The sequence below is a fragment of the Podarcis tiliguerta genome (assembly GCF_965153285.1).
Source record: "Podarcis tiliguerta genome assembly, chromosome: 7".
NCBI classification, from domain to species: domain Eukaryota; kingdom Metazoa; phylum Chordata; class Lepidosauria; order Squamata; family Lacertidae; genus Podarcis; species Podarcis tiliguerta.
The window spans coordinates 19,785,581-19,805,750 of NC_139540.1; the positions used below are offsets into that span (position 1 = coordinate 19,785,581).

General features: G+C 45.2%; 1 protein-coding gene across 1 annotated transcript; it reads left to right on the plus strand.

The window, feature by feature from the left end:
* The first annotated feature begins 13,123 nt into the window (after positions 1–13,123).
* TMEM74 (transmembrane protein 74) lies at positions 13,124–15,916 on the plus strand. Its single transcript, XM_083450701.1, has 2 exons — positions 13,124–13,261; positions 14,272–15,916. The coding sequence occupies exon 2, from the start codon at positions 14,480–14,482 to the stop codon at positions 15,410–15,412; it is 933 nt and encodes a 310-aa protein (XP_083306827.1). The 5' UTR covers positions 13,124–13,261; positions 14,272–14,479; the 3' UTR covers positions 15,413–15,916.
* Positions 15,917–20,170: the final 4,254 nt, after the last annotated feature.

A 20,170-nucleotide genomic window follows, 5' to 3' on the forward strand; every position in this document is an offset into this window, starting at 1 on the left:
CATATTGGCTCAGGCTGATGGGAGTCCAAGTCGAACAACATCTAGTGGGTACCACATTGGCCATCCCTGTCAGGAGTAGCCAGACTACAGCTCCTGCCTTATCTGACCATTGGCTATGCTGCCTGGGACTGATGGGAGCTGGAGTCCAATAACTTCTGGAGGGCCACGGGTCCCCATCCCTGCCAGAGAGCAACCAGCCTGAAAAATGAAAGAATGACAGCTTCTAGATTATTCAAGGAAGCCGTTGGTGTCCTCGTGTGATAAGGCGATGAACTCACTGATGCTTCTGAGCTGAACACTTTCCATGCCTCTGGCAAATCCTGGTCTCATGCATCACTGACTAAAATAACCTGTTGATTTTATTATTTCTAAATTTTACCCAGGAGAATCTGAAGACGGTAATTATTTTGACACTTGATTACTTCTTTTCCTCTTTGGAGAGTGTGTATAACCTTGGGCAAAAAATGTCTCTGATCTGCAGCTGACAATTTGTCTCTGGAGTTCTTTTATATTGAAGAGTCCCTTTTGGAGCAGCCCACTTTAGATATACAGTGGACCCTCTGGATACGAACTTAATTCATTCAGGGGGTCCATCCACAACCTAAAAACTTTGTATCCGGAGGCGCTGCTTCTGCACACATGCGCAGAGTGCAGAGCACTTCTACCCATGTGCGCGTGGCAAAACCTGGAAGTACAGTGGTACCTCGGGATACATATGCTTCAGGTTACATACGCTTCAGGTTACAGACTCCGCTAACCCAGAAATAGTGCTTCAGGTTAAGAACTTTGCTTCAGGATGAGAACAGAAATTGTGCTCCGACGGTGCAGCGGTAGCAGGAGGCCCCATTAGCTAAAGTGGTGTTTCAGGTTAAGAACGGACCTCCGGAACGAATTAAGTACTTAACCCGAGGTACCACTGTATACACTTCTGGGTCTGCCACGCTCGCAACCCAAACTAGAGGTACGACTGTAAAGGTAACTTACCTGTCTCCAGCTTGTCATAGTTCACCTACTCTGCTAATAGGAAGTGTCCTACTTGGTGTACTTCTGGATCCTTCTAGATCTTGGCTTTGTGAAGTGAACACATATATGGCTTTGCCAATTGGCCCCCAAGATTCTTCCCAGCCACATCACTTCTCCCTAGGCCACTCCCCTCAATGACTCTTCTTTGAGTGTTTTTGCCTTGCTGGAAGACACCCTTGAACTTTTATAAGGTCTCCTGCCTGGATGGATGGAGGACAGTGAGGGCTGTGTTTAGAAACTACCCTACCATACACAAGTAACGTTTACATCCATTGCCCACTTTTGACTCTGACCCACACGCCACTGACATGTGTGACCCTGAGAAGGTCGCTGAGGAGGGAATGCAGCCCACAGTCTGGTAAAGTTGTCCCCACTCCCCGAGAAAGAAATCAAACAAATTAAACCCAAATTAATGAAAGCAAAGCTATGGGTTGTAGCCAAAACTATGAGTTGCATCTACAATCTTATACTCAGAGAATAGACCTACTGAAATGAATAGAAATGACTGGCGCAGGTCTATTCACTTAAATATGTCCACTCTGAGTTGAGCTTAGTTGGATACAACTCTGTTTCCCCTTACCGTAATCATTTTCAGATCCATCTGGTCATAAATGCAAACCAGTGTACTGTATGTTCCATGCTCTTTAAATTTGTTCTTCTTTGCAGACATAGAGCGGATGCATTTGCTATACATAAGTAACCATTGCATGCCTTTGAAAGCCAATTTGCACTCAGTGTGTCATTGTGCAGGACACTACAAATGACATGCATAATTAATAATGCACAAGAATAGTTGTAATGTTTTATTGCTTCCGTTGGGCACTGGTAATATGTAAGAGGCTGACTCTGAAAAGAAATATTGCTCATTACATCAGATATTTTCAGCATTAGCACTGAACAAGCCAGCATAAAAATGGGGGAACTCATCATATAGATTCTGGTGGTCTCAAGCAGCTTCTTCTGTGGAAGCTAAACAGCCGTTGTAAGAGAGCCCACCTATAAACTAGATAAGATTTTCTACCTTCCGAAGAAGAAAAGTATCTCCTACTCTATGCATATTTACTCAGAGGTCTGTACATCCCATTGTGTGCAAAAATAGGTTAGGGTTACTTTTAACAACGTGCTAAGCCTAGGGCAAGAGTTGGCAAGATGGTACCCACAGGCCCAAATGCACTCACACAGAATTCCCCTGGTGTCCACAAGGTCGTTCCCCCCCCCCCATGAAATTGGGCTCACAATAAGCATTCTCTTGTAGCCAGTAAGTTGTGGTATGTGTGTGGTATCCATGACAGTTCCTCTGGTTGGCAAATGTGCCAATGGATCCAAAAAGGTTGGCAGACAATCCCAATACCGGACTCTCCCAGACCTGCACTTCCAGAGTGGTTTAACTATCAATCCCTCTTCACAGGAAACTACAAATTGTAGCTCTGAGTGAGAACAGGGGTCTCCTAAAAACTCTCAGCACACTTAACAAACTACAATTCCCAGAGTTCTTTGGGGAAAAGCTATGACTGTTTAAAGTGGTCTCATAGTGCTTTAAATGTATGGTGTGACGTGACCTTAGTGAGTCATAGGTAAAAAGGTAAAGGACCCCTGGACAGTTAAGTCCAGTCAAAGGCGACTATAGGGTTGTGGCGCTCATCTCGCTGTTTGTCCACAGACAGCTTTCCGGGTCATGTGACCAGCATGACTAAACCTCTTCTGGCACAACAGGACACCGTGACAGAAGCCAGAGCGCATGGAAATACCGTTTACCTTCCCGCCACAGCAGTACCTATTTATCTAGTTGCACTGGTGTGCTTTCAAACTGGTAGGTTGGCAGAAGCTGGGACAGAACAACAGGAGCTCACCCTGTCGCAGGGATCTGAACCACCGACCTACCGATCAGCAAGCCCAAGAGGCTCAGTGGTTTAGAACAGCAAGGAATTACTTGCCATCCATTATAAGCTGAGTGAGTCCCAGCAGCTCCACCCTATTCCCTTGCTTCAAAGGTCCTCAGTGAGAGCTATTGTCTAGTAGGAAGTGGTCAAAGTTAGAAAATTAGACAAAGGAGTCACACTGAGTTCAATGGGGCATGGTCTCTGTGACGTTAACATACGAGAGTGCTGGAGGTGACATAGTTAAACAGGTTACCCAATCAGAACCTAGGGGGGTGGAATCAGAAAGACTATAAAACCAGCTCTTGGAGGGGCAAAGGGAGGAGTTTGTTGGGAGTTGGGTGGTTGAGTGAAGTGGGAGTGAATTGGGCTAGAGTGTGGGTAGGTTGAGTTAGTGCAGCGAAATAAGCTGAGTCAGGAACATTTAGGCGCTAGGAAGACAAGTAAATTTCTGAGAGGTGGTTTAGTGAGTGAGAGCAGGTAGTGGAAGTTATAGGTCTGGAAAGGCATCCCATGATTGTAATTGACTGAGACCATTTATGAAACCACACGCTTCTTAAACTGCAATAAATAAACAGAAGTTTATGTTCCAACTTAACCCTGACTGGACTCAGTATTTTACCAGGTAGGGCCTGGGTGGTGGCAGTGAGAAATAAAGTGGTGGCACAGGGATCAATAGATGGTGAAACATCCAGGGACCCTGTGTGATCGCCACAGTCTCAGATAAGCATGGACAGTTTTGCGTCTCTAGGCATAAGGACTATAGTACTTCAGCTTTACAGGGGAAATCTTGTGATGGGAAAATTAGCCCCTGTGTTATATGCTAAAACAAAGCATCAACTGTGCACTGTCCCCAGCCCCCCAGCCTTCTCATTGCCCCTTGCCCTAGGAGAAAGCTTGCTGCAGACCCGTGTCCTGGTCAGTGAATTGCAGAGGACTCTGCTACCAAATTAGTTAAATCCCCAATGTATGTGCAGCCCCTGTAATCAAGGTTCAAGAGACAAAACAACCCTTATGTCAGATCATCCCACTATAGTGACTGAAGGGTTGGTTCATCCTTAAGGCAGATGTCAAGAAAAAATGATATCCTAGGACCAGCTGCAAGAGGTTGGCCATGGAAGGCCGAAGTCATAGAGACTTGGGCCAGAGTGGGGGAGCTTCTATGTGTCTGTTAAATATGGCTTATGGAATTGAATGTGTTAAACAAAACAATAAATCTCCAAGTGATATACATTAGAGGTTTTCTGCAGTGCAACCTTGCCATAGATCCAGCTAATGCATAACTAAATTTAGACTCAGCAGTAGTTATGATTCTACTTATGAAGCTACAGTACTTAGCTAATGATTTTTCTAAGACTGGAGAGCCATGAAGCAAGTGCATAATAAGCCGCATAAGAGCTCTTTGTCTTGGGTCACCTCTGACATGCTTCCGACAGTGAATAATCCCTGATAGATGTACAGACATTATATCAGACAGCACAACATACATCTGGTCCTTACAACCGTTGCTGAATTTATCCCTCTGGGAACCAGCAACATTTTTTGGCGTATGCCATGCTTTCGTCTCTGGGTTGCTCACCTGACTGTTTTGTCTTCTGGAAGGACGAGGTGTATCCCCAACACTACTTCAGAGAGCCATATTGTTTGCTAGAAGATTTGAAGTGCTTTGCAAAATGTCCACAGGCCCCAGAGGCCTGCAAACCATTCCACACATTGTAGAGAAGTTGTGTGTTGGAATCTGGAGGACAAGGTTGAGTTGAAATGGAAGGAAATGTGAGTAAATGAGACATATACGTTAGGAAGATACTTCCAACAAAATGTTTTTGTTGTTTGTGGGAAGAGGAAGAGGAGGAGGAGGAGGAGGAGGAGGAAGAAGAAGAAGAAGAATTTGATATCTGCTTGTTACTCAAAGGTCTCCAAGCAACTTCCGACAAAAATATAGATATATTATACCACCAAAACAACCCCCATCCATAACAGCCACAGAAAGTTTTGGCAGCACAGTAGTCACGCTAACTTATTTTATCAAAATCCAGGGAAGAAAGGTAAGTATTTAGGTGGCACCAAGATGATGTCAATGAAGGCCCCAGGGGGACCTCACTGGAGAGAACATTCCACAGGTGGGAGCCACAACTGAAAAGACCCTCTCCCTTGTCACCACCCTCGGAGCATCCCTCAGAAGAGGGACAAGGAGAAGGGGCTCAGAAGATGAGCCAAGGGTCTGCAGATGTTCATATTGGGAGAGGCATCCTGAGTCATAAGGCACTTCGTAGCTTAGCATACATGGTACTCGGTTATCCAGAAATCAGGATATCCTACTTCACAACCAAAAGTAAGCCAAGTTTACCTGTTTAATGAAATGCAAATGCAAGGCAAAACTGGTTTTAAGTAAGTAGTAGCTCCAAAAGTAGTGTATGAGGCGAGGACAAGAGGAGGGAGGCAGCTTAACTCTTGTGACTCTTTCCCACTTCCTCCTTTAGTTCTAAGCACTTTTCATGAGAAAAATGGTGACCATTGTCACTACCTCATGACCAAGGGGCAATGTGTGGGGCAGTGGTGGTAAAAGAAGACCTCAAGGGTGCCATTGTGGCTACAGGCACCAAACTGGTGACATTTGGAATATTGAATTCAGGTTTGGGAGAATTTTCGTCTTTCTATCATTTGCATTGGGGTTATAAAGACGTGCTTGGAAGTGTTTGGACAATGCCTGGTGAGATTCGTAGGTAAGAGAGAGGAGTGTAGTCTTTTGGTGGTTAATGTAGTTCATTTGTTTGGCCACAGTTCAGTGGAAAGGATGACAAATACAGACACTTGAACCCAGCCATCTGCTGAGTCCAGTGTTGATGCTTTTCAAAGCTCAACACACACTCTCTCTCAACACTCAAAGTATGACACTCCTCAAAATCTCAGTAGCAATTAGATCCTGGAATCTTGCCAGCTTCTGAATTGGTGTGAAATTTAATTGCAGCCTAATATGATGTACAGCTTAACCCCATCATTCCACATTGCATACTGTGTTGACTGCATTGGTTCCCCATCCTCATGCTGCAGGTGGGTGTGATTGCAAAACCACAAGGGCCATGCTGCTGGTTTGACTCAGTATTGGCAGGAATCTGCCCTCATGCCGGAATACGGAAATAAAAACACATAACTGCTGCAACCATTATTTATTGCTGACGTGCTATGTCCTTTCCTACCCACCAAGCTTAATGATCAAAATGATTTAATGAAGTTGTTGTGTTCAACAAGAAAGTAGGAAACAATGAAGGATAAAAGGGGTGGTTAAGGTTTTTTTGCCTGAGGGTCACATTCAAGCTTGGTCAACTCTCCAGGGCCAGCAGTAGAATGGTCCAAAGTGGTCACATTCTCTCTCTCTCTCTCTCTCTCTCTCTCTCTCTAACACACACACACAGTCTCCCATTTCAAATATGGTGGAGTCTTGGGGAGCAGAAAAAAAATGCTTGTGAGTTGGACTGCACCACCATACTGATGTAAAATAAACTCCAAGTCACCATTTTCTTCCTTGATGGGTCACTAACTGCACAAGTATCAGAAGCTGCCTTGGGTCCTGTCAAGGAAAAGGGTGGGGTATGAATACATAAATAGTATTAATATATTAATATAAGGTGCTACACTCAATATGCCAGCAAGTTTGGAAAACTCAGCAGTGGCCAGAGGATTGGAGAAAATCAGTCTACACCCCAAGCCCAAAGAAGGGCAGTGCCAAAGAATGCTCCAACTACCGCAAAATTGCACTCATTTCACACGCTAGCAAGGTTATGCTTAAAGTTCTACAATTCTAATTCTAAGCAGTATGTGGACTGAGAACTCCCAGAAGTGGGCAGAGGAACAAGAGACCAAATTGCAAACATGTGATGGATTATGGAGAAAGCTAGAGAGTTCCAGAAAAACATCTACTTCTGCTTCATTGACTACACAAAAGCCTTTGACTGTGTCGACCACAGCAAACTATGGCAAGTTCTTAAAGAAATGGGAGTGCCTGATCACTTCATCTGTCTCCTGAGAAATCTCTATGTGGGACAAGACGCTACAGTTAGAACTGGATATGGAACAAGTGATTGGTTCAAAATTGGGAAAGGAGTACGACAAGGCTGTATATTGTCTCCCTGCTTATTTAACTTATATGCAGAACTCAGCATGCGAAAGGCTGGACTGGATGAATCCCAAACCGGAATTAAGATTGCTGGAAGAAATATCAACAACCTCAGATATGTAGATGACACAACCTTGATGGCAGACCCTAGGAGGAATTAAAGAACCTTTTAATGAGGGTGAAAGAGGAGAGCGCAAAATATGGTCTGAAGCTCAACATAAAAAAAACGAAGATCATGGCATTGGTCCCATCACCTCCTGGCAAATAGAAGGGGGAGAAATTGAGGCAGTGAGAGATTTTACTTTCTTGGGCTCCATGATCACTGCAGATGGTGACAGCAGTCACGAAATTAAAAGACGCCTGCTCCTTGGGAGAAAGGCGATGGCAAACCTAGACAGCATCTTAAAAAGCAGAGACATCACCTTGCCGACAAAGGTCCGTATAGCTGAAGCTATGGTTTTCCCAGTAGTGATGTATGGAAGAGACCATGGGGTCATGAAGTTTCGGACCCAACTAAACAACACAATGGTAGTGTAAACCCTACTAACTAGGGACCCAATACCAGCTGGCTCCCACTGACAGTATAACATGTCTCATCTTGTGATGTAAAGCTCTCACTCTTTGGGAAGAAAGATACCTTCAGGAGTACCACCAGAAGCTTTGGCCTCCTTCCTCATAGGAACACCAGAACTAGGAGGGAAGGAATTTGAATGAATAAACTAAAAACTGTGTACCAGCTGGTGAGAGCAGTCAACTCCATTCTGTACCACCCTGCTATCTTCTGTAATCAAGGACATAACTTTCGGTTAGTGCCAGATGATTATTTGTAGTCAAGGCCAACTCCACCCAGTACACTGAGGCCCAGGGAAGGGCAGGTGCTGGGATCAGAAATGGTTGTATAATGTATCCCTGCAGTTGCTAGGCAACTTTTCTGTGTTTCCTTTTTCTCTTCTGCCTGTATTTTGCAAAAGAGTAAAGTGGAGTTGTTGTGAATATGCATCGGGAGTTCAAGGGGAGAGTACCAGACCTCAGTGAGCAGAAAGCACAAGCCTGACCTTGTCTATCTTGAGGTTACTGAGTGGCAGTAGTTTTCCCTTGAGTGGCTAATGTAAAGCAAGCATTTATTTGCCTCTTGGGAAAATCTTCTGAAACTCACCTCTCCTGAACCAAGAGATGTACACAGAGATTAACAATGATGTGATCAGTACTATGGACAGCTCCACTTGAAATCTAATGTAAAATCCGCATGACAATAAGCGATTCATGAATTAGTGTTCCCTCGCTTCTAAAGCATATCCCCATCCTAGTGTTTATTTCTGTTTAGGAAGAGCACTGGGCCATTTGCCTCATTGTTATGATCTTCAGCATCATCTTGGTTTGTGTTGTTGTCGTTGTGTGGACTCCAATATAATGCTAAGGCAAATGTTCCATCAGTGCAATGATTTTTGCTTGTGCAATGGAATATTCCCCATGTCTCCTCCACCCTGGACCCCTTCACATTTATCCTATGGCTTTGCCACTATATACCAAAAAACCCTCACCTTCTAAGCAACTTCACAACAAGATAAAATACAGAACAGGTAACATCAGTTAAAACAATACAGATACAGAGAGAGAGAGAGAGAGAGAGAGAGAGAGAGAGAGAAAGAGCCTACAAAACAAAACATTTCTTAAAGTGTTCATCTAACAATACAAGAAAAAGGACTAGTCCCACCCCACTAAAAGATGAATGCCACAGAAGATGCTATAATCATACATCTTTCCTCAAAAATGTAAACACCAAAAGCCTGGGTAAATAAAAATGTGTCCCTCTAAACTAAAGGATGGAGAACAAGACTATCAATTGCTACTAGTCATAGAATCGTGGAATTGTAGATTTGGAGGGGCCACAAGGGTCATCTAGTCCAACCGCCTGCAATGCAGGAATTTCAGCTAAACCATCTATAACAGATGGTCATTCAACCTCTGCTTAAAAACCTCCAAGGAAGGAGAGTCATGATGGTTATACGCATCCAATATCAGAGGCAGGATCCCAGCTGCTGGGGAACAATAGCAAGGGAGGCCTGTTGCCTCCATGCCCTGCTTATGGGCATACGGTTGGCTACTGCAGGAAACTGGAAGATGAACTAACAGCTGTTGGTCTGATCTAGCACAATTCTCCTTCTGAGTGTATCCTAATTGTTGAACTTGTGTTCCTGCTTGATAACCAATGGGGAAAAGAAGCCTTTTGCAATGAAGTTATTGGCAGTTCTGGTACAATATACCACACACTTTCCCCCTCCAGAATATTGACGGGTTTCTTAATGCGTGGCAGATAAAGGGAGGCTGTGCATTAGCTAAGGTGTCCAGAGAAGTGTGGTGTTATTTTCCTCTCTCTTCCTGTTTGATTTGCAAATCAATAGAGCTGTCACTGTAATACACTTTGAACATTCAGCAATCCAACTGTCTTTAGCAGAAAAAGTTGTCCAAATATTTGTCTAATGCTGTATGCACTGACAATCTCCAAGTGCAAGCAGTGTGTCATATTTTTCCCATTGTGTACCTGCTAGCTATTATATACCAAGCAACCACTTAGGGGGTGGGGTCCAAAGCTCTGTTGGCAAAGTGTATGCTTTACATAGTAGGTTCATTCACCAGCTAATGGGATCAGGTTGCAGTCAGTGGGAAAGCCCTTGCCTTACACTCATCTTCCTCAAACTGGTGCCCTGTAGATGTGTTCAGGCTGATGGGAGTTGTAGTCCAAATCATCTGCTTATTAACATTTATATTTTGCCTTCCGTTCATCATGGAATGGAAGAGGGATACATGCTCTTTCCAGGCAGTCTCCCATCCAAGGCACTGACCAGACCTAGACCTGCTTAACTTCAGAGGTGATGGCTTTAGGTTCCTTCAGATCATTCCCCTCGGACCTGAAGTAAACAGTAAGTGTGTCTGCAAGGACCTCCCTCGTCCACCAATTCTTGCAGAATACGAGCAACCAAAGAAAATAAATTTCCCATGTACCTCACACCCAACATCCCTCATAGTTCACTGCGGAAGGTCACCCACATGGACTTCATAGCCTGGACTGATCCTATGTCCAGGGCTGGCTGAAGAAATTTTGTTGCCTTGGGCATATAGAAGCTTATTAGAATGTAAGTTTAATATTACAACACTGGCACTGGGACAGCATCCTCCACGATACCTGAGGGACCTGTGTGGACACAGTTCAGGCTGCATCAGAAACATATCTCTGTCTTCCAGAATCTCATCACAACTCACTCAGAACGCTGGTCATCCAGAAAATATTGTAACACAGCAGCAGTGGTAGTGATGAGCAGAACCATGAAAGAATTGTGGGATGTGTCACAGGTTGCAAGCTAATTGTGTCAAGGGACAACAGTAAATAATATTTTTATGTGCTTCTTGTGATCATATGGCTTGCACCAAAAAGCATTACAGATAATGAATGCTCTGCCTGCCTTCTTTGATGTGCAGCAACCATTTCGCACATGCAAGCCATCACTCAAAAGTGCATGTGCGAACTCAGCAAAATGAAAAGAAGAGTAAAATATAAATAAAAATGGGTGGGGAAGTTTTCCAGCTCTTTAATGAATGTTGCTTCCCTTTTCAAGTTTCAATCTTTTAGGCGGTTATATTTGTGGTTGCAAAAGCTTCCATGTTGCTATGCAGTGGGGTTCTTTTTCTCACCACCTCCACACCTGACATCTTTGGCAGAACACATTTACGCAGTTATAAAAGAGCACAAAGCCGTCTGTGAACACTTTACTACTGACAGTCTGAAAACAAAGTGAGAATCAGAAAGGCCTTTACTTGGAGCACTGTAGCTCTGAGTGAAAATGTAGGATCAGAGTCACTGGCCGATGAAGATAATGCTTTTATGGGTGTGGTCTACTTACCATAGGCATGGGGAACATATGGTCAGGATAACACAAAAACAAATTATGCATGGCATGGAGAAAGTAGATAGAGCAATGTTTTTCTCCCTCTCTAATACCGCTAGAACTCATGGTCATCATGTTGGAAGGTTCAGAATGGATGGTGGGGAAAATATTTCTTCACACAGTTAAACTATGGAACACTCCCATAGGAGGCATTGATGGGCACCAACTTAGATGTCTTCACAGGAGGATTAGACAAGTTTATGAAGATCAAGGATATCAATGGCTACTAGCTGTTATGTACTGAGTTGAATAGGATCCAAAATGCAGCGGTCTGATTGGTCCTAGAACAATAGGATCCAAAATGCAGCAGTCTGATTGGTCCTAGAACAATAGGATCCAAATTGCAGCGGTCTGATTGGTCCTAGAACAATAGGATCCAAAATGCAGCAGTCTGATTGGTCCTAGAACAATAGGATTCAGAATGCAGCAGTCTGATTGGTCCTAGAACAATGCAACAGTATGATTGGTCTGCAGGAGCCACCCAATCCAGCTCCAGATGGAAATGAATCCACAACCTGATTGGCCTACAGGAGAATTCCTGAATTAGCCAATCACGTGCAGCCCATTGTGTAAATAATGTATATAAAGCAGATACTTTGGGGAAACTTTCATTTCTCCTCACCACTATGAGCTGAATAAAGAGCATGAAATCCACTCTCGACTCTGAGTATATTTCACTATCCACAATGGCTATGTTCTACCTCCACTGCCACAGGCACTTTGCTTCTGAATTCCAGTTCCTGGGAATTGTGGTGGGCAGAGTTATGCTTGTGTCCAGCTTGCAGGCTTCCCATAGACATCCAGTTGGCCCCTGTGAGAGCAGGATGGTGAACTAGATGGGCCATTGACTTGATACACCCAGAAGGCTCATTTTCTGTTCTTATGGCCCTCAACTTGTTGCTGGGACTCCCAACTCCCACCAGCCCCAGCTAGGATTGTGAATGGTGGTTGAAGTCCAGCAGTATCTGAAGAGCCACAGATTCTGTTACTGATCTTGCATCTCATTGCACTAGCTCTTTCTTCTCTCATATTCGTTACAAGTCCCCTTCGTTGGAAAGAATGAACATCCCACTTATTTTATAAAAAAAGAAAGCCCCCACATTATTATTTATTTTTAGAAAATAATGTAAATCACTGCTGCTGTTGTCGCATGAAAAATCTATGTATCCTGAGAGGAGCTCAGGGATATGGTTCGCTCTCCCCATTTTATCCTCCCAACAACCCTGTGAGGTAGGTTAGGCAGAGGCAGTGGTTGGCTCAATATGCACCAGACCAGCTTCTCTCTCCTGTTAGAAACTAACAAGAGGTGTCCATTCCAAATGTCCAAATGCGCCTGCATGTTGCCTTTTGTGTCTTGATAAAACAGCCATTGCTTTTTCCACCTGCCTTGCCCCACCCTCCAGCCTTCATAAGGGGGCTGTTTCCAGAGGAAGAACAGTGAGGGGAAAGGTGCTGTAGTGCTTTGGGAATCATATAATATGACTTTTGTTGTGGTTTTGCTGTTTCGTTTTCCCTTTTTTTAGTTGCTGCCGTTAACGGTGTTTGGTAGGAGAGGGTTGGTCGTCCTACTGATGAATTGTGATGTTCTATTATGTCGCGGTTATTTATTGTTTGTGAGCCGCTTTGCCACTGGCGTGAGTGAAAAGCGACACAGACATATCTGTTACGGATGCTTTAGTTGAGATTCCTGCATTGCAGCGGGTCGGACTTTATGGCCCTTGGGGTCCCTTCGAAGTCTACAGTTCTACGATTCTATGATCATGAATGAATGAGCAATAGTTGAGGTGGAGAGGTAAGGAAACCACAATGAAATACGGAACGGATCTTGCTGAATTGCGCCCATCCCCAGCGACAACTCTGCTTTCTCGCCCCTGCGCGAAACTCCCTTTGCGATCCTAAACCTCTGCGGCCGGCGCTAACTCGCTCGTTTACGGGCGGAGAGGGCGGCACTCTGCACATGCTCGAAGGACGTCGCTTCATGGCTTCCCACGCGCCGAGAGACCAGCGCTGCCGGCGGCCTCTCACTCTGTCCGCGCCGCCACCACCACCCCGGGCTGCCCACGCAGGAACTTGCCTCCGGACCCTGCCGCCTGCCCGCATCTCCTTCCCCTGCAGAACTACGTCTCCCAGCATGCACCGCGAGCTCCTCCTCCCCCCCCCCCACGAGCCCCTCGGGAGGCGGGCGGAGCAGCGTGCGGGAGGAGGGCGGCCGCCAGGACTTCTTGGCGAGACTTCAGCGGGATGGGCAGCGCCGCGCCTCCGCCGCCGCCGCCGCCGGGTGGGCGCAAAGTGAGCGGGGAAAGGTATGTCCGGAGAAGGGGAATGAAGGGGAACCAGCTGCCGGGGCCACCCGAGTCCGCCTCCTGACGACCCTTAGAAACGCGTCCGCCTGGAGTTTGCACGCAGACCCCGGGGAGGAAAAAGCAGGGAAAGGTCTCCGTGGTGCCAGCCTGGGCTGTGACACGGCTTTGGGGGGGGGGGCATCCCGCAACCCAGTCTGTTGGCACGGGCGCCCAGAAGGCAGCAGCTCTCTGGAGATATAATTCATAATAATTATATTTTGCTTCATAGATGGATGGATGAATGGATGGATAGATAGATAGATAAAAGTCCATGCTGGGGTTTTTCCCCTCCCCCATCCCCTTTCTTTAAGGTCAGTGGGTTGTTCTTTAAGTTTTCGCTCTGCCTTGCACGCAACGCATCGTTCCTCTCCGTTTCTTTGCATCCTCTGTCTTTGAGGAGCATAATTTCATTGCAAGCGTGGCGGGTGTGTGTGTGTGTGTTTTAATCGGAGCTGGAGATCTGCTTCAGAAAGTGCTCCTTTCCCTCCTCCTGGGATTATCAGATTTCCACAAGAGAATAGAGATCCTGGATTTGCCGAGCTACAAGGGATTTGCTGGCTTCTTCCTAATTAGACTCCGCATTTGAATGTGGACTCCCCCCAGTTTAGTTCTTTCTTTCTTGAGTTTGCACTTTCCTCCGTTTGAAACTTGATGGTCTTTGCCTTTCAGGGGGAAGCTATGGATATATATTTATGCCTCCCCTTTATTTCCGATGGGTTCTTTTTGTAATTGGATAGCGGTGTCAAAGGTTGATTAGAGTTCCTAATAGATTTGAGTTCGGCAAGCGGATTTCGGCTTTAAGTGCTTGATTAAAACAATCGCATTTGTTGTTTGCCTGCCACGCACACACATGCACACAAATGTACCCACACGCTGGACAAAATCAGAATAATGAGTTTGAGTCTGTATTAGCCTCATAATATATCTTGATGATGAAGCTGTTTTCTCCCCCTACCCCTTTCTATTTGCAGATTGAAAAGGAATGCTTGTCCAAGGAAATTTGTTTAATTGGGTAGTGGCTGAAACAGTGTCCCAGCTAAAAGAGTGGCTGGAGAACAGTAGATTGCTTCAGTTGGCCAAGTGCTCTTTCATGCCTGATGGAGAGGTTGGAATTGTCACTGTTTACTGAAGCATGGGCTTATGAATGGTAAACCACGGCTAGTTTAAGGGGGCTTCCCGATGGCATGCGTGGAGCTTCTGTACCTCACCAAAGAGGGTGGTCAGTCCGATCAGTGTCAGAATATGGACTGGAGCGTGCCAACTCCCCCTGGTCAGGGACAGCCCGGTGAAAGTGCAGGAAGGACTTCAACCATATCCATGGCTGCTGAATGCTGCGAGAGGCACTGCAAAGCCATCCAAAGGGCAGATCTTGCTGAAGCCCCTCTTTCCTTCACCACTGGTTCCTCACCGTGCCCAGAATGTACAACCACAGGTGAGATCACCTGCCATCCCAGCTTTCCCAAAGAAGCAAAGGAGGCAACCCAACAGAGAGCTTGCTGCTGCGAATCGGAGACGTCCTTCACTTTCGTGGACGAAAATGTCAACAATCTGGACTACGCAGGACGTCTTGCCCACAAGAGCTGCTGCCAAAGCCAGGATCTCGTTCCCCACCCTGACCCTGCTGGAGGGATGCCCCTCGAATGGCCCTACGATCCACCCTCGCTGATTTCCGAGGAAAACGATGATGCTGCCTCGGAAGCTGATGGAGGAAAGTCAATAGACTATGGCTTCATCAGCGCCATCTTCTTCCTGGTCAGCGGGATATTGCTAGTGATCGTTTCCTACGTGGTCCCCAGGGACGTGACCGTGGATCCCAGCACGGTGGCGGCAAGGGAAATGGAGCGGCTGGAGAATGAGAGCGCCAAGATTGGGGCTCACCTGGATCGTTGTGTGATTGCCGGGCTCTGCCTTTTAACGTTGGGGGGCGTAGTACTGTCCAGTTTGCTCATGATCTCTATGTGGAAAGGCGAGCTCTACAGGAGAAGCAGGTTTGCAGCCTCCAAGGAATCGGCCAAGCTCTACGGCTCCTTTAATTTCCGAGTGAAATCTTCCACAAACGATAACATGGAGTTATCGTTAGTTGAGGAGGATGCTCTTGCCGTAGATAGTTAGGACGTCCTTGGCACTCTGAGGCAGCAAAGGAGGAAGAACGTAATTGTCATTACATGAAACCAAATGAAGCTTAAAATAGCAAGCACCGTCCGTTGAAGAGTATCTTTTCCTAGCCCATTGAAATGGTATGTTTGCGTTCTGTAGACGTCGTAGTCTTGGACGAGAAGACAAAAGAGATAATATTCAAAATAATGCATACATGGGATTCAGAGTGATTGAAAATGGCTCTCTTAGTGTTTATGGAAATTCTTCGATGGCTGATGTCCATTGAAACTGCGTCGCTTAGAGCCACATTCACACCCTACATTTAAAGCTCTGTGATTCCACTTTAAACAAAGTTCCCTGGGAAGAGGGATAATTGATTGTGAAACCACGCTGGGGATTGTAGCTGTGGGAGGGGAACAGGAGTCTTCTATCAACTCTCAACACCCTTACCAAACTACAGCTCCCAGAGTTCTTTGAGGGAAGCCATGACTGCTTAAAGTGGCTTACACTTATTGCTTTAAATGTCCTGGTGTGCATGCAATAAAAGTAGAAGTCAGATTGCCATTGGCTGGCAGCCCCACCCCCCAGTGAAGGTCTAGGAGCTGCCCTTTCCATTTTCCACAGCACCATTTGTAAGTGTCGATCCAGAGCTTTGTGGGGAATTAAAATGACATGTCCTTAATCTGCACTGGGGCCTGCCATCTTAATACCCCACAGTACCCCAAAGCGACATTGCATCAGGGTCCATGTAGAAAATAAAAAGGATGGTGTGGTGCTATAAGCAATGAATGTTTAAGGGGGGCATGGGTAAGGTGTCAGCAGTGGGCTTTGCTGGGCTGCCAGGATTCCAGGAGCTGCCCACTCCCGCTATTGAAACTTACATTGGCCTGAGTTCTTGCTGTGCTTTTTTCTTGGTATATTTAATAACAAGAACTCCAACTTATTTAACGTTATTCAAGGCTGGCTGGTGGCATTGCCCATGTATTGCAGGATCAAGTGGTGGCTTATGTGTGAGACTGTGTCATTGCAGACAGAGCCTCCATGTGGCCTCTTCAGTGCAATAGTTTTCAGCGGAGTCAGGCCACACAATCAGCTGAGATATGCACATCAACCAAGATCAGAGATGTCAAGTCTTGTGCAAACCAGGGCTTGATGAGCCGGCAGCTGAATGCATGGACTCGCTCCACCGGATAACATCGTGTCTATGGCAAGAAGAAGGCTGTGTCTGTGTGATGTCAACATTCACATGTGTGCATCATCTCTTCCATGCTAGGGTCATCAAACGGTGCATATGTGAATTGTCTGTAAATAGCCAAGAGGTGTCTGCGTACTGAATTCACTGAAAAGCATTACAGTTAAGGTAAAAGGGAGATGTCACAAAGGTTCTGTATTTGCAAAGGCCCTTTCACACAGAGAAGGGGCAAACGAGATCTTCAGGTCCAAATAAACATTTGTAGCATTGCAGCCTGAACATGAGAACTGCCATAGCTCCAGCTTAAGCATCTGTTAGGTGTACAGAAGGCCTCTGGCTCAATTTCTGGCATCTCAAGGTACTGGTGGGCAAATCTTCCTGCCTGGAACCCTGGAGGGCCACTGCCATTCAGTGTAGGTAATACTGAGCTAAATGGGCCAATGGGCTGACTCGGCGTAAGTCAACTTCTGATGTTCCTATGCATCCGAAGAAGAGTGATGCAGAATCAGCTCAAAAGCCCATCTAGCCCAGCTTCCTGTTTTCACAGATGCCCAGCAGATCCCCACAGAATGTCATCACCACAGCATTTTCTTTACTTGAGATTCCCAGCAACTGTTTTTCAGAGGCATTCTGTGCCCATGAGTGGAGGCAGAACATAACCATCACGACTGCTAGCCACTTACTGCCTTATTTATTGTTTTATTATTTATTGCATTAGTTGGTTGCTATTTAAAACAAAGGTCCAAAGCAACTTACCTAGAATGTGTCCAAACTCATTTTAAAGCAGTCTGAGTTGGCCACAAGTACATCCTGCTGTAGAGAGTTCCACAGTTTAACTGTGTGCTTCTTTTTGGTCTGCCCTGAATTGTCCAACGTTCAGCTTCAGTGGATGACCTCACATTATAGGATAATGAAAGAAACAGGGAAACTTCTATCCACATCCTTCATGTAATGCATCATTTCATACACCGCTGCCGTGTCCTTACTTACCTTTTTTCCCCCAAGTTAAAAAAAATTAAAATCAGCAAGGGTTGTTATTCTCTATGCTTGAAATTTTTACCTTTAATAATGCTTTCCACCAGTTTTCTAAGGACAGATGTGAAGTAATGGCCCTGTAATTTTATGGATTCCCCCTGGATCTATTTTAAAAAATGGTGTTACTTTGGTTGCATTTCAGGTGCAGAAACTGATCTTAGGGACAAGTCACAGATGTTTCTTAGAAGACCAGCAATTTAACATTTGAGTTCTTTAAGAACTCTCAGGTAGCTATCACCTGGACCACGTGATTTTCCTGTTTTTAATTTGTCAGGAAGGTGTGGAATTTGGTCTCTTGCTACCACTATTTACCACAGACTGCCTTCCTTATTGAGGCACAGATAACTGCCTTACATTTTCCACAGGGATCTAGTGTGAGTTTCTCACTTGAAGCTGGCACTTGGACATGACATTTTGGCGTTCCAAATTGCACTAACTTTCTTGTTGTGTGTTAAAATAATTGCTTGGTGGCATTTTCATCCGGCTAAGTCCACGTTTCTCTACCCATCCCTTCCATGCTTCATATAAAGCATTTAATACTCTCTGTCACTCTGAAAACCATAAACTCTAACAGCCTACATGAAAGGTTATTAACAGACTGTGGCAATATGCTAAGGGGCACCAGAAACCAAGCCCCAGGAAAAGTCATCTGGTATTGGCAATTAAAGACTGGAGCATTCAATTTCAATTTGAGTGGATTTTTTTACTCTGCTTATCAGGGGTGCAGTCTTTTTTTCCTGCTTATACCTGCACATCTATCCGAGATATAAAACTCCTTTAAGCCCCATGAGTCATTTAGTCATTAGATTTATAACCCTTCCTGCCCTCGAAGGCTTGGGGAGGTCAGCAACCTTACAAAAAATATTCTAAAGCGGATGCCTTTGATAATCACCCTGTTTATCATCAGTTGTTGTCGCCATGTATTTGACCAGTTAGAACTTCTCAAAAATGCTGTACTCCGGTCACTAGCAATGTGGAGATTGGAACTGGGGGTTTTTAGAACCAAATTCACATAAGGAACACATGAGGCACTGCAGAATATCACAGTGTCAAGCAGTCGTGCAAGTTGTGTTGCATAAGTATCCATCAAAACATGCCAGCCAGTGCAAATCTGTTCATTTCAATGGGGCTTATCTAGAAGAATTTACTGCTAATCAGACCCAAGATCTATAGCCAGCTAGGCTTTGTATGCTTCTTCCATGATGTTTTCTCTACATTATTTTAATCCTAAACCCTTTGATAAAAGGAACTTTCCAATATGCACCTTCTCATTTAATATACAGTTGTTGGGGAGGGTCGTGTACAAAGTGCTTGTCTGCCTGCCCCTAAATACATGTGCTGTGTGTATTAAGTATCGATTGCTGGCAAATCAAGAGCCATTGTGACGCTGTGGTCATGGGACCAACCCTACCATTGGGCAGAGTGAGGTTTCTGGTGCTCGGTGTCATGAAAGGGAAGCAAATTAAGAGTCATTTAATTTTTAATTCTATTTTTACTGCCAAGAAGGGAGAGAGGCGCTTGTGGGATTTTGCACCTGGGGTGCCCAAATAATTTTACTGGCTTTGGGTACCAAGAACCTTCAATTTGTGGGCATAGGAACACCATTTGCTGGTCTGCCTCGGGCAGCAAAATATCTTGAGCCAACCCTGAGTAGTTTAAGTATCAGACTGACACCAGATAGATAGATTTGGATTCATATCCCTGGCCAGCCACAAACCTTATTTTGAGTCATTTTCAATCAGTCATTATCTCAGCCTAGCCAATCTCAGAGGGCTGGCCATTTACTGAGAGTGTGGCATTTAGTGTGTGTCTGAAAGAAAGCTTGAGAATGGCTGTCACCTCTTCAGCCATTTTCCCCATGAGGGAATTTGGTGGGGATGGAAGGGGCTCTCCACCCTGATGTATTCTTGAGCTCTTTTGAGGAAAATAAAAGCCAGATTGCAGATTGCTTGCATAAGCTTCTTATACCACCACCAGTGTTTGTTTTGTTGTTTATTTATTTGTTGCACTTATATCTCACCTTTTTTATCCAAGGAGCTCAAGGTGGCATGCATAGTTATCCCCACAACAATCCTGAGAGGCAGAGACTGGCCCAAAGTCACCAAGTGAGCTTGATGGCCCAGTGGCGATTTGAACCCTGGTCTCCCAGAACCTAGTCCAAGGGTAGGCAACCTAAGGCCCGGGGGCCAGATGCAGCCCAATCGCCTTCTCAGTCCGGCCCACGGATGGTCTAGAAATCAGCTTGTTTTTCATGAGCAGAATGTGTCCTTTTATTTAAAAAGCATCTCTGGGTTATTTGTGGGGCCTGCCTCGTGTTTTTCCATAAGTAGAATGTGTGCTTTTACTTAAAAATGCATCTCTGGGTTATTTGTGGGCCATAGGAATTTGTTCACTTTTTTTCTTCAAAATATAGTCCAGCCCACTACATGGTCTGAGGGATGGTGGACCTCAGCTGCAAAAGGTTGCTGACCCCTGCCCTAGTCCAACACTCTGGCCACTAGACCACACTGTAGGAGTTCTAGGTGCTGGAGTGGATCTGCTTATAT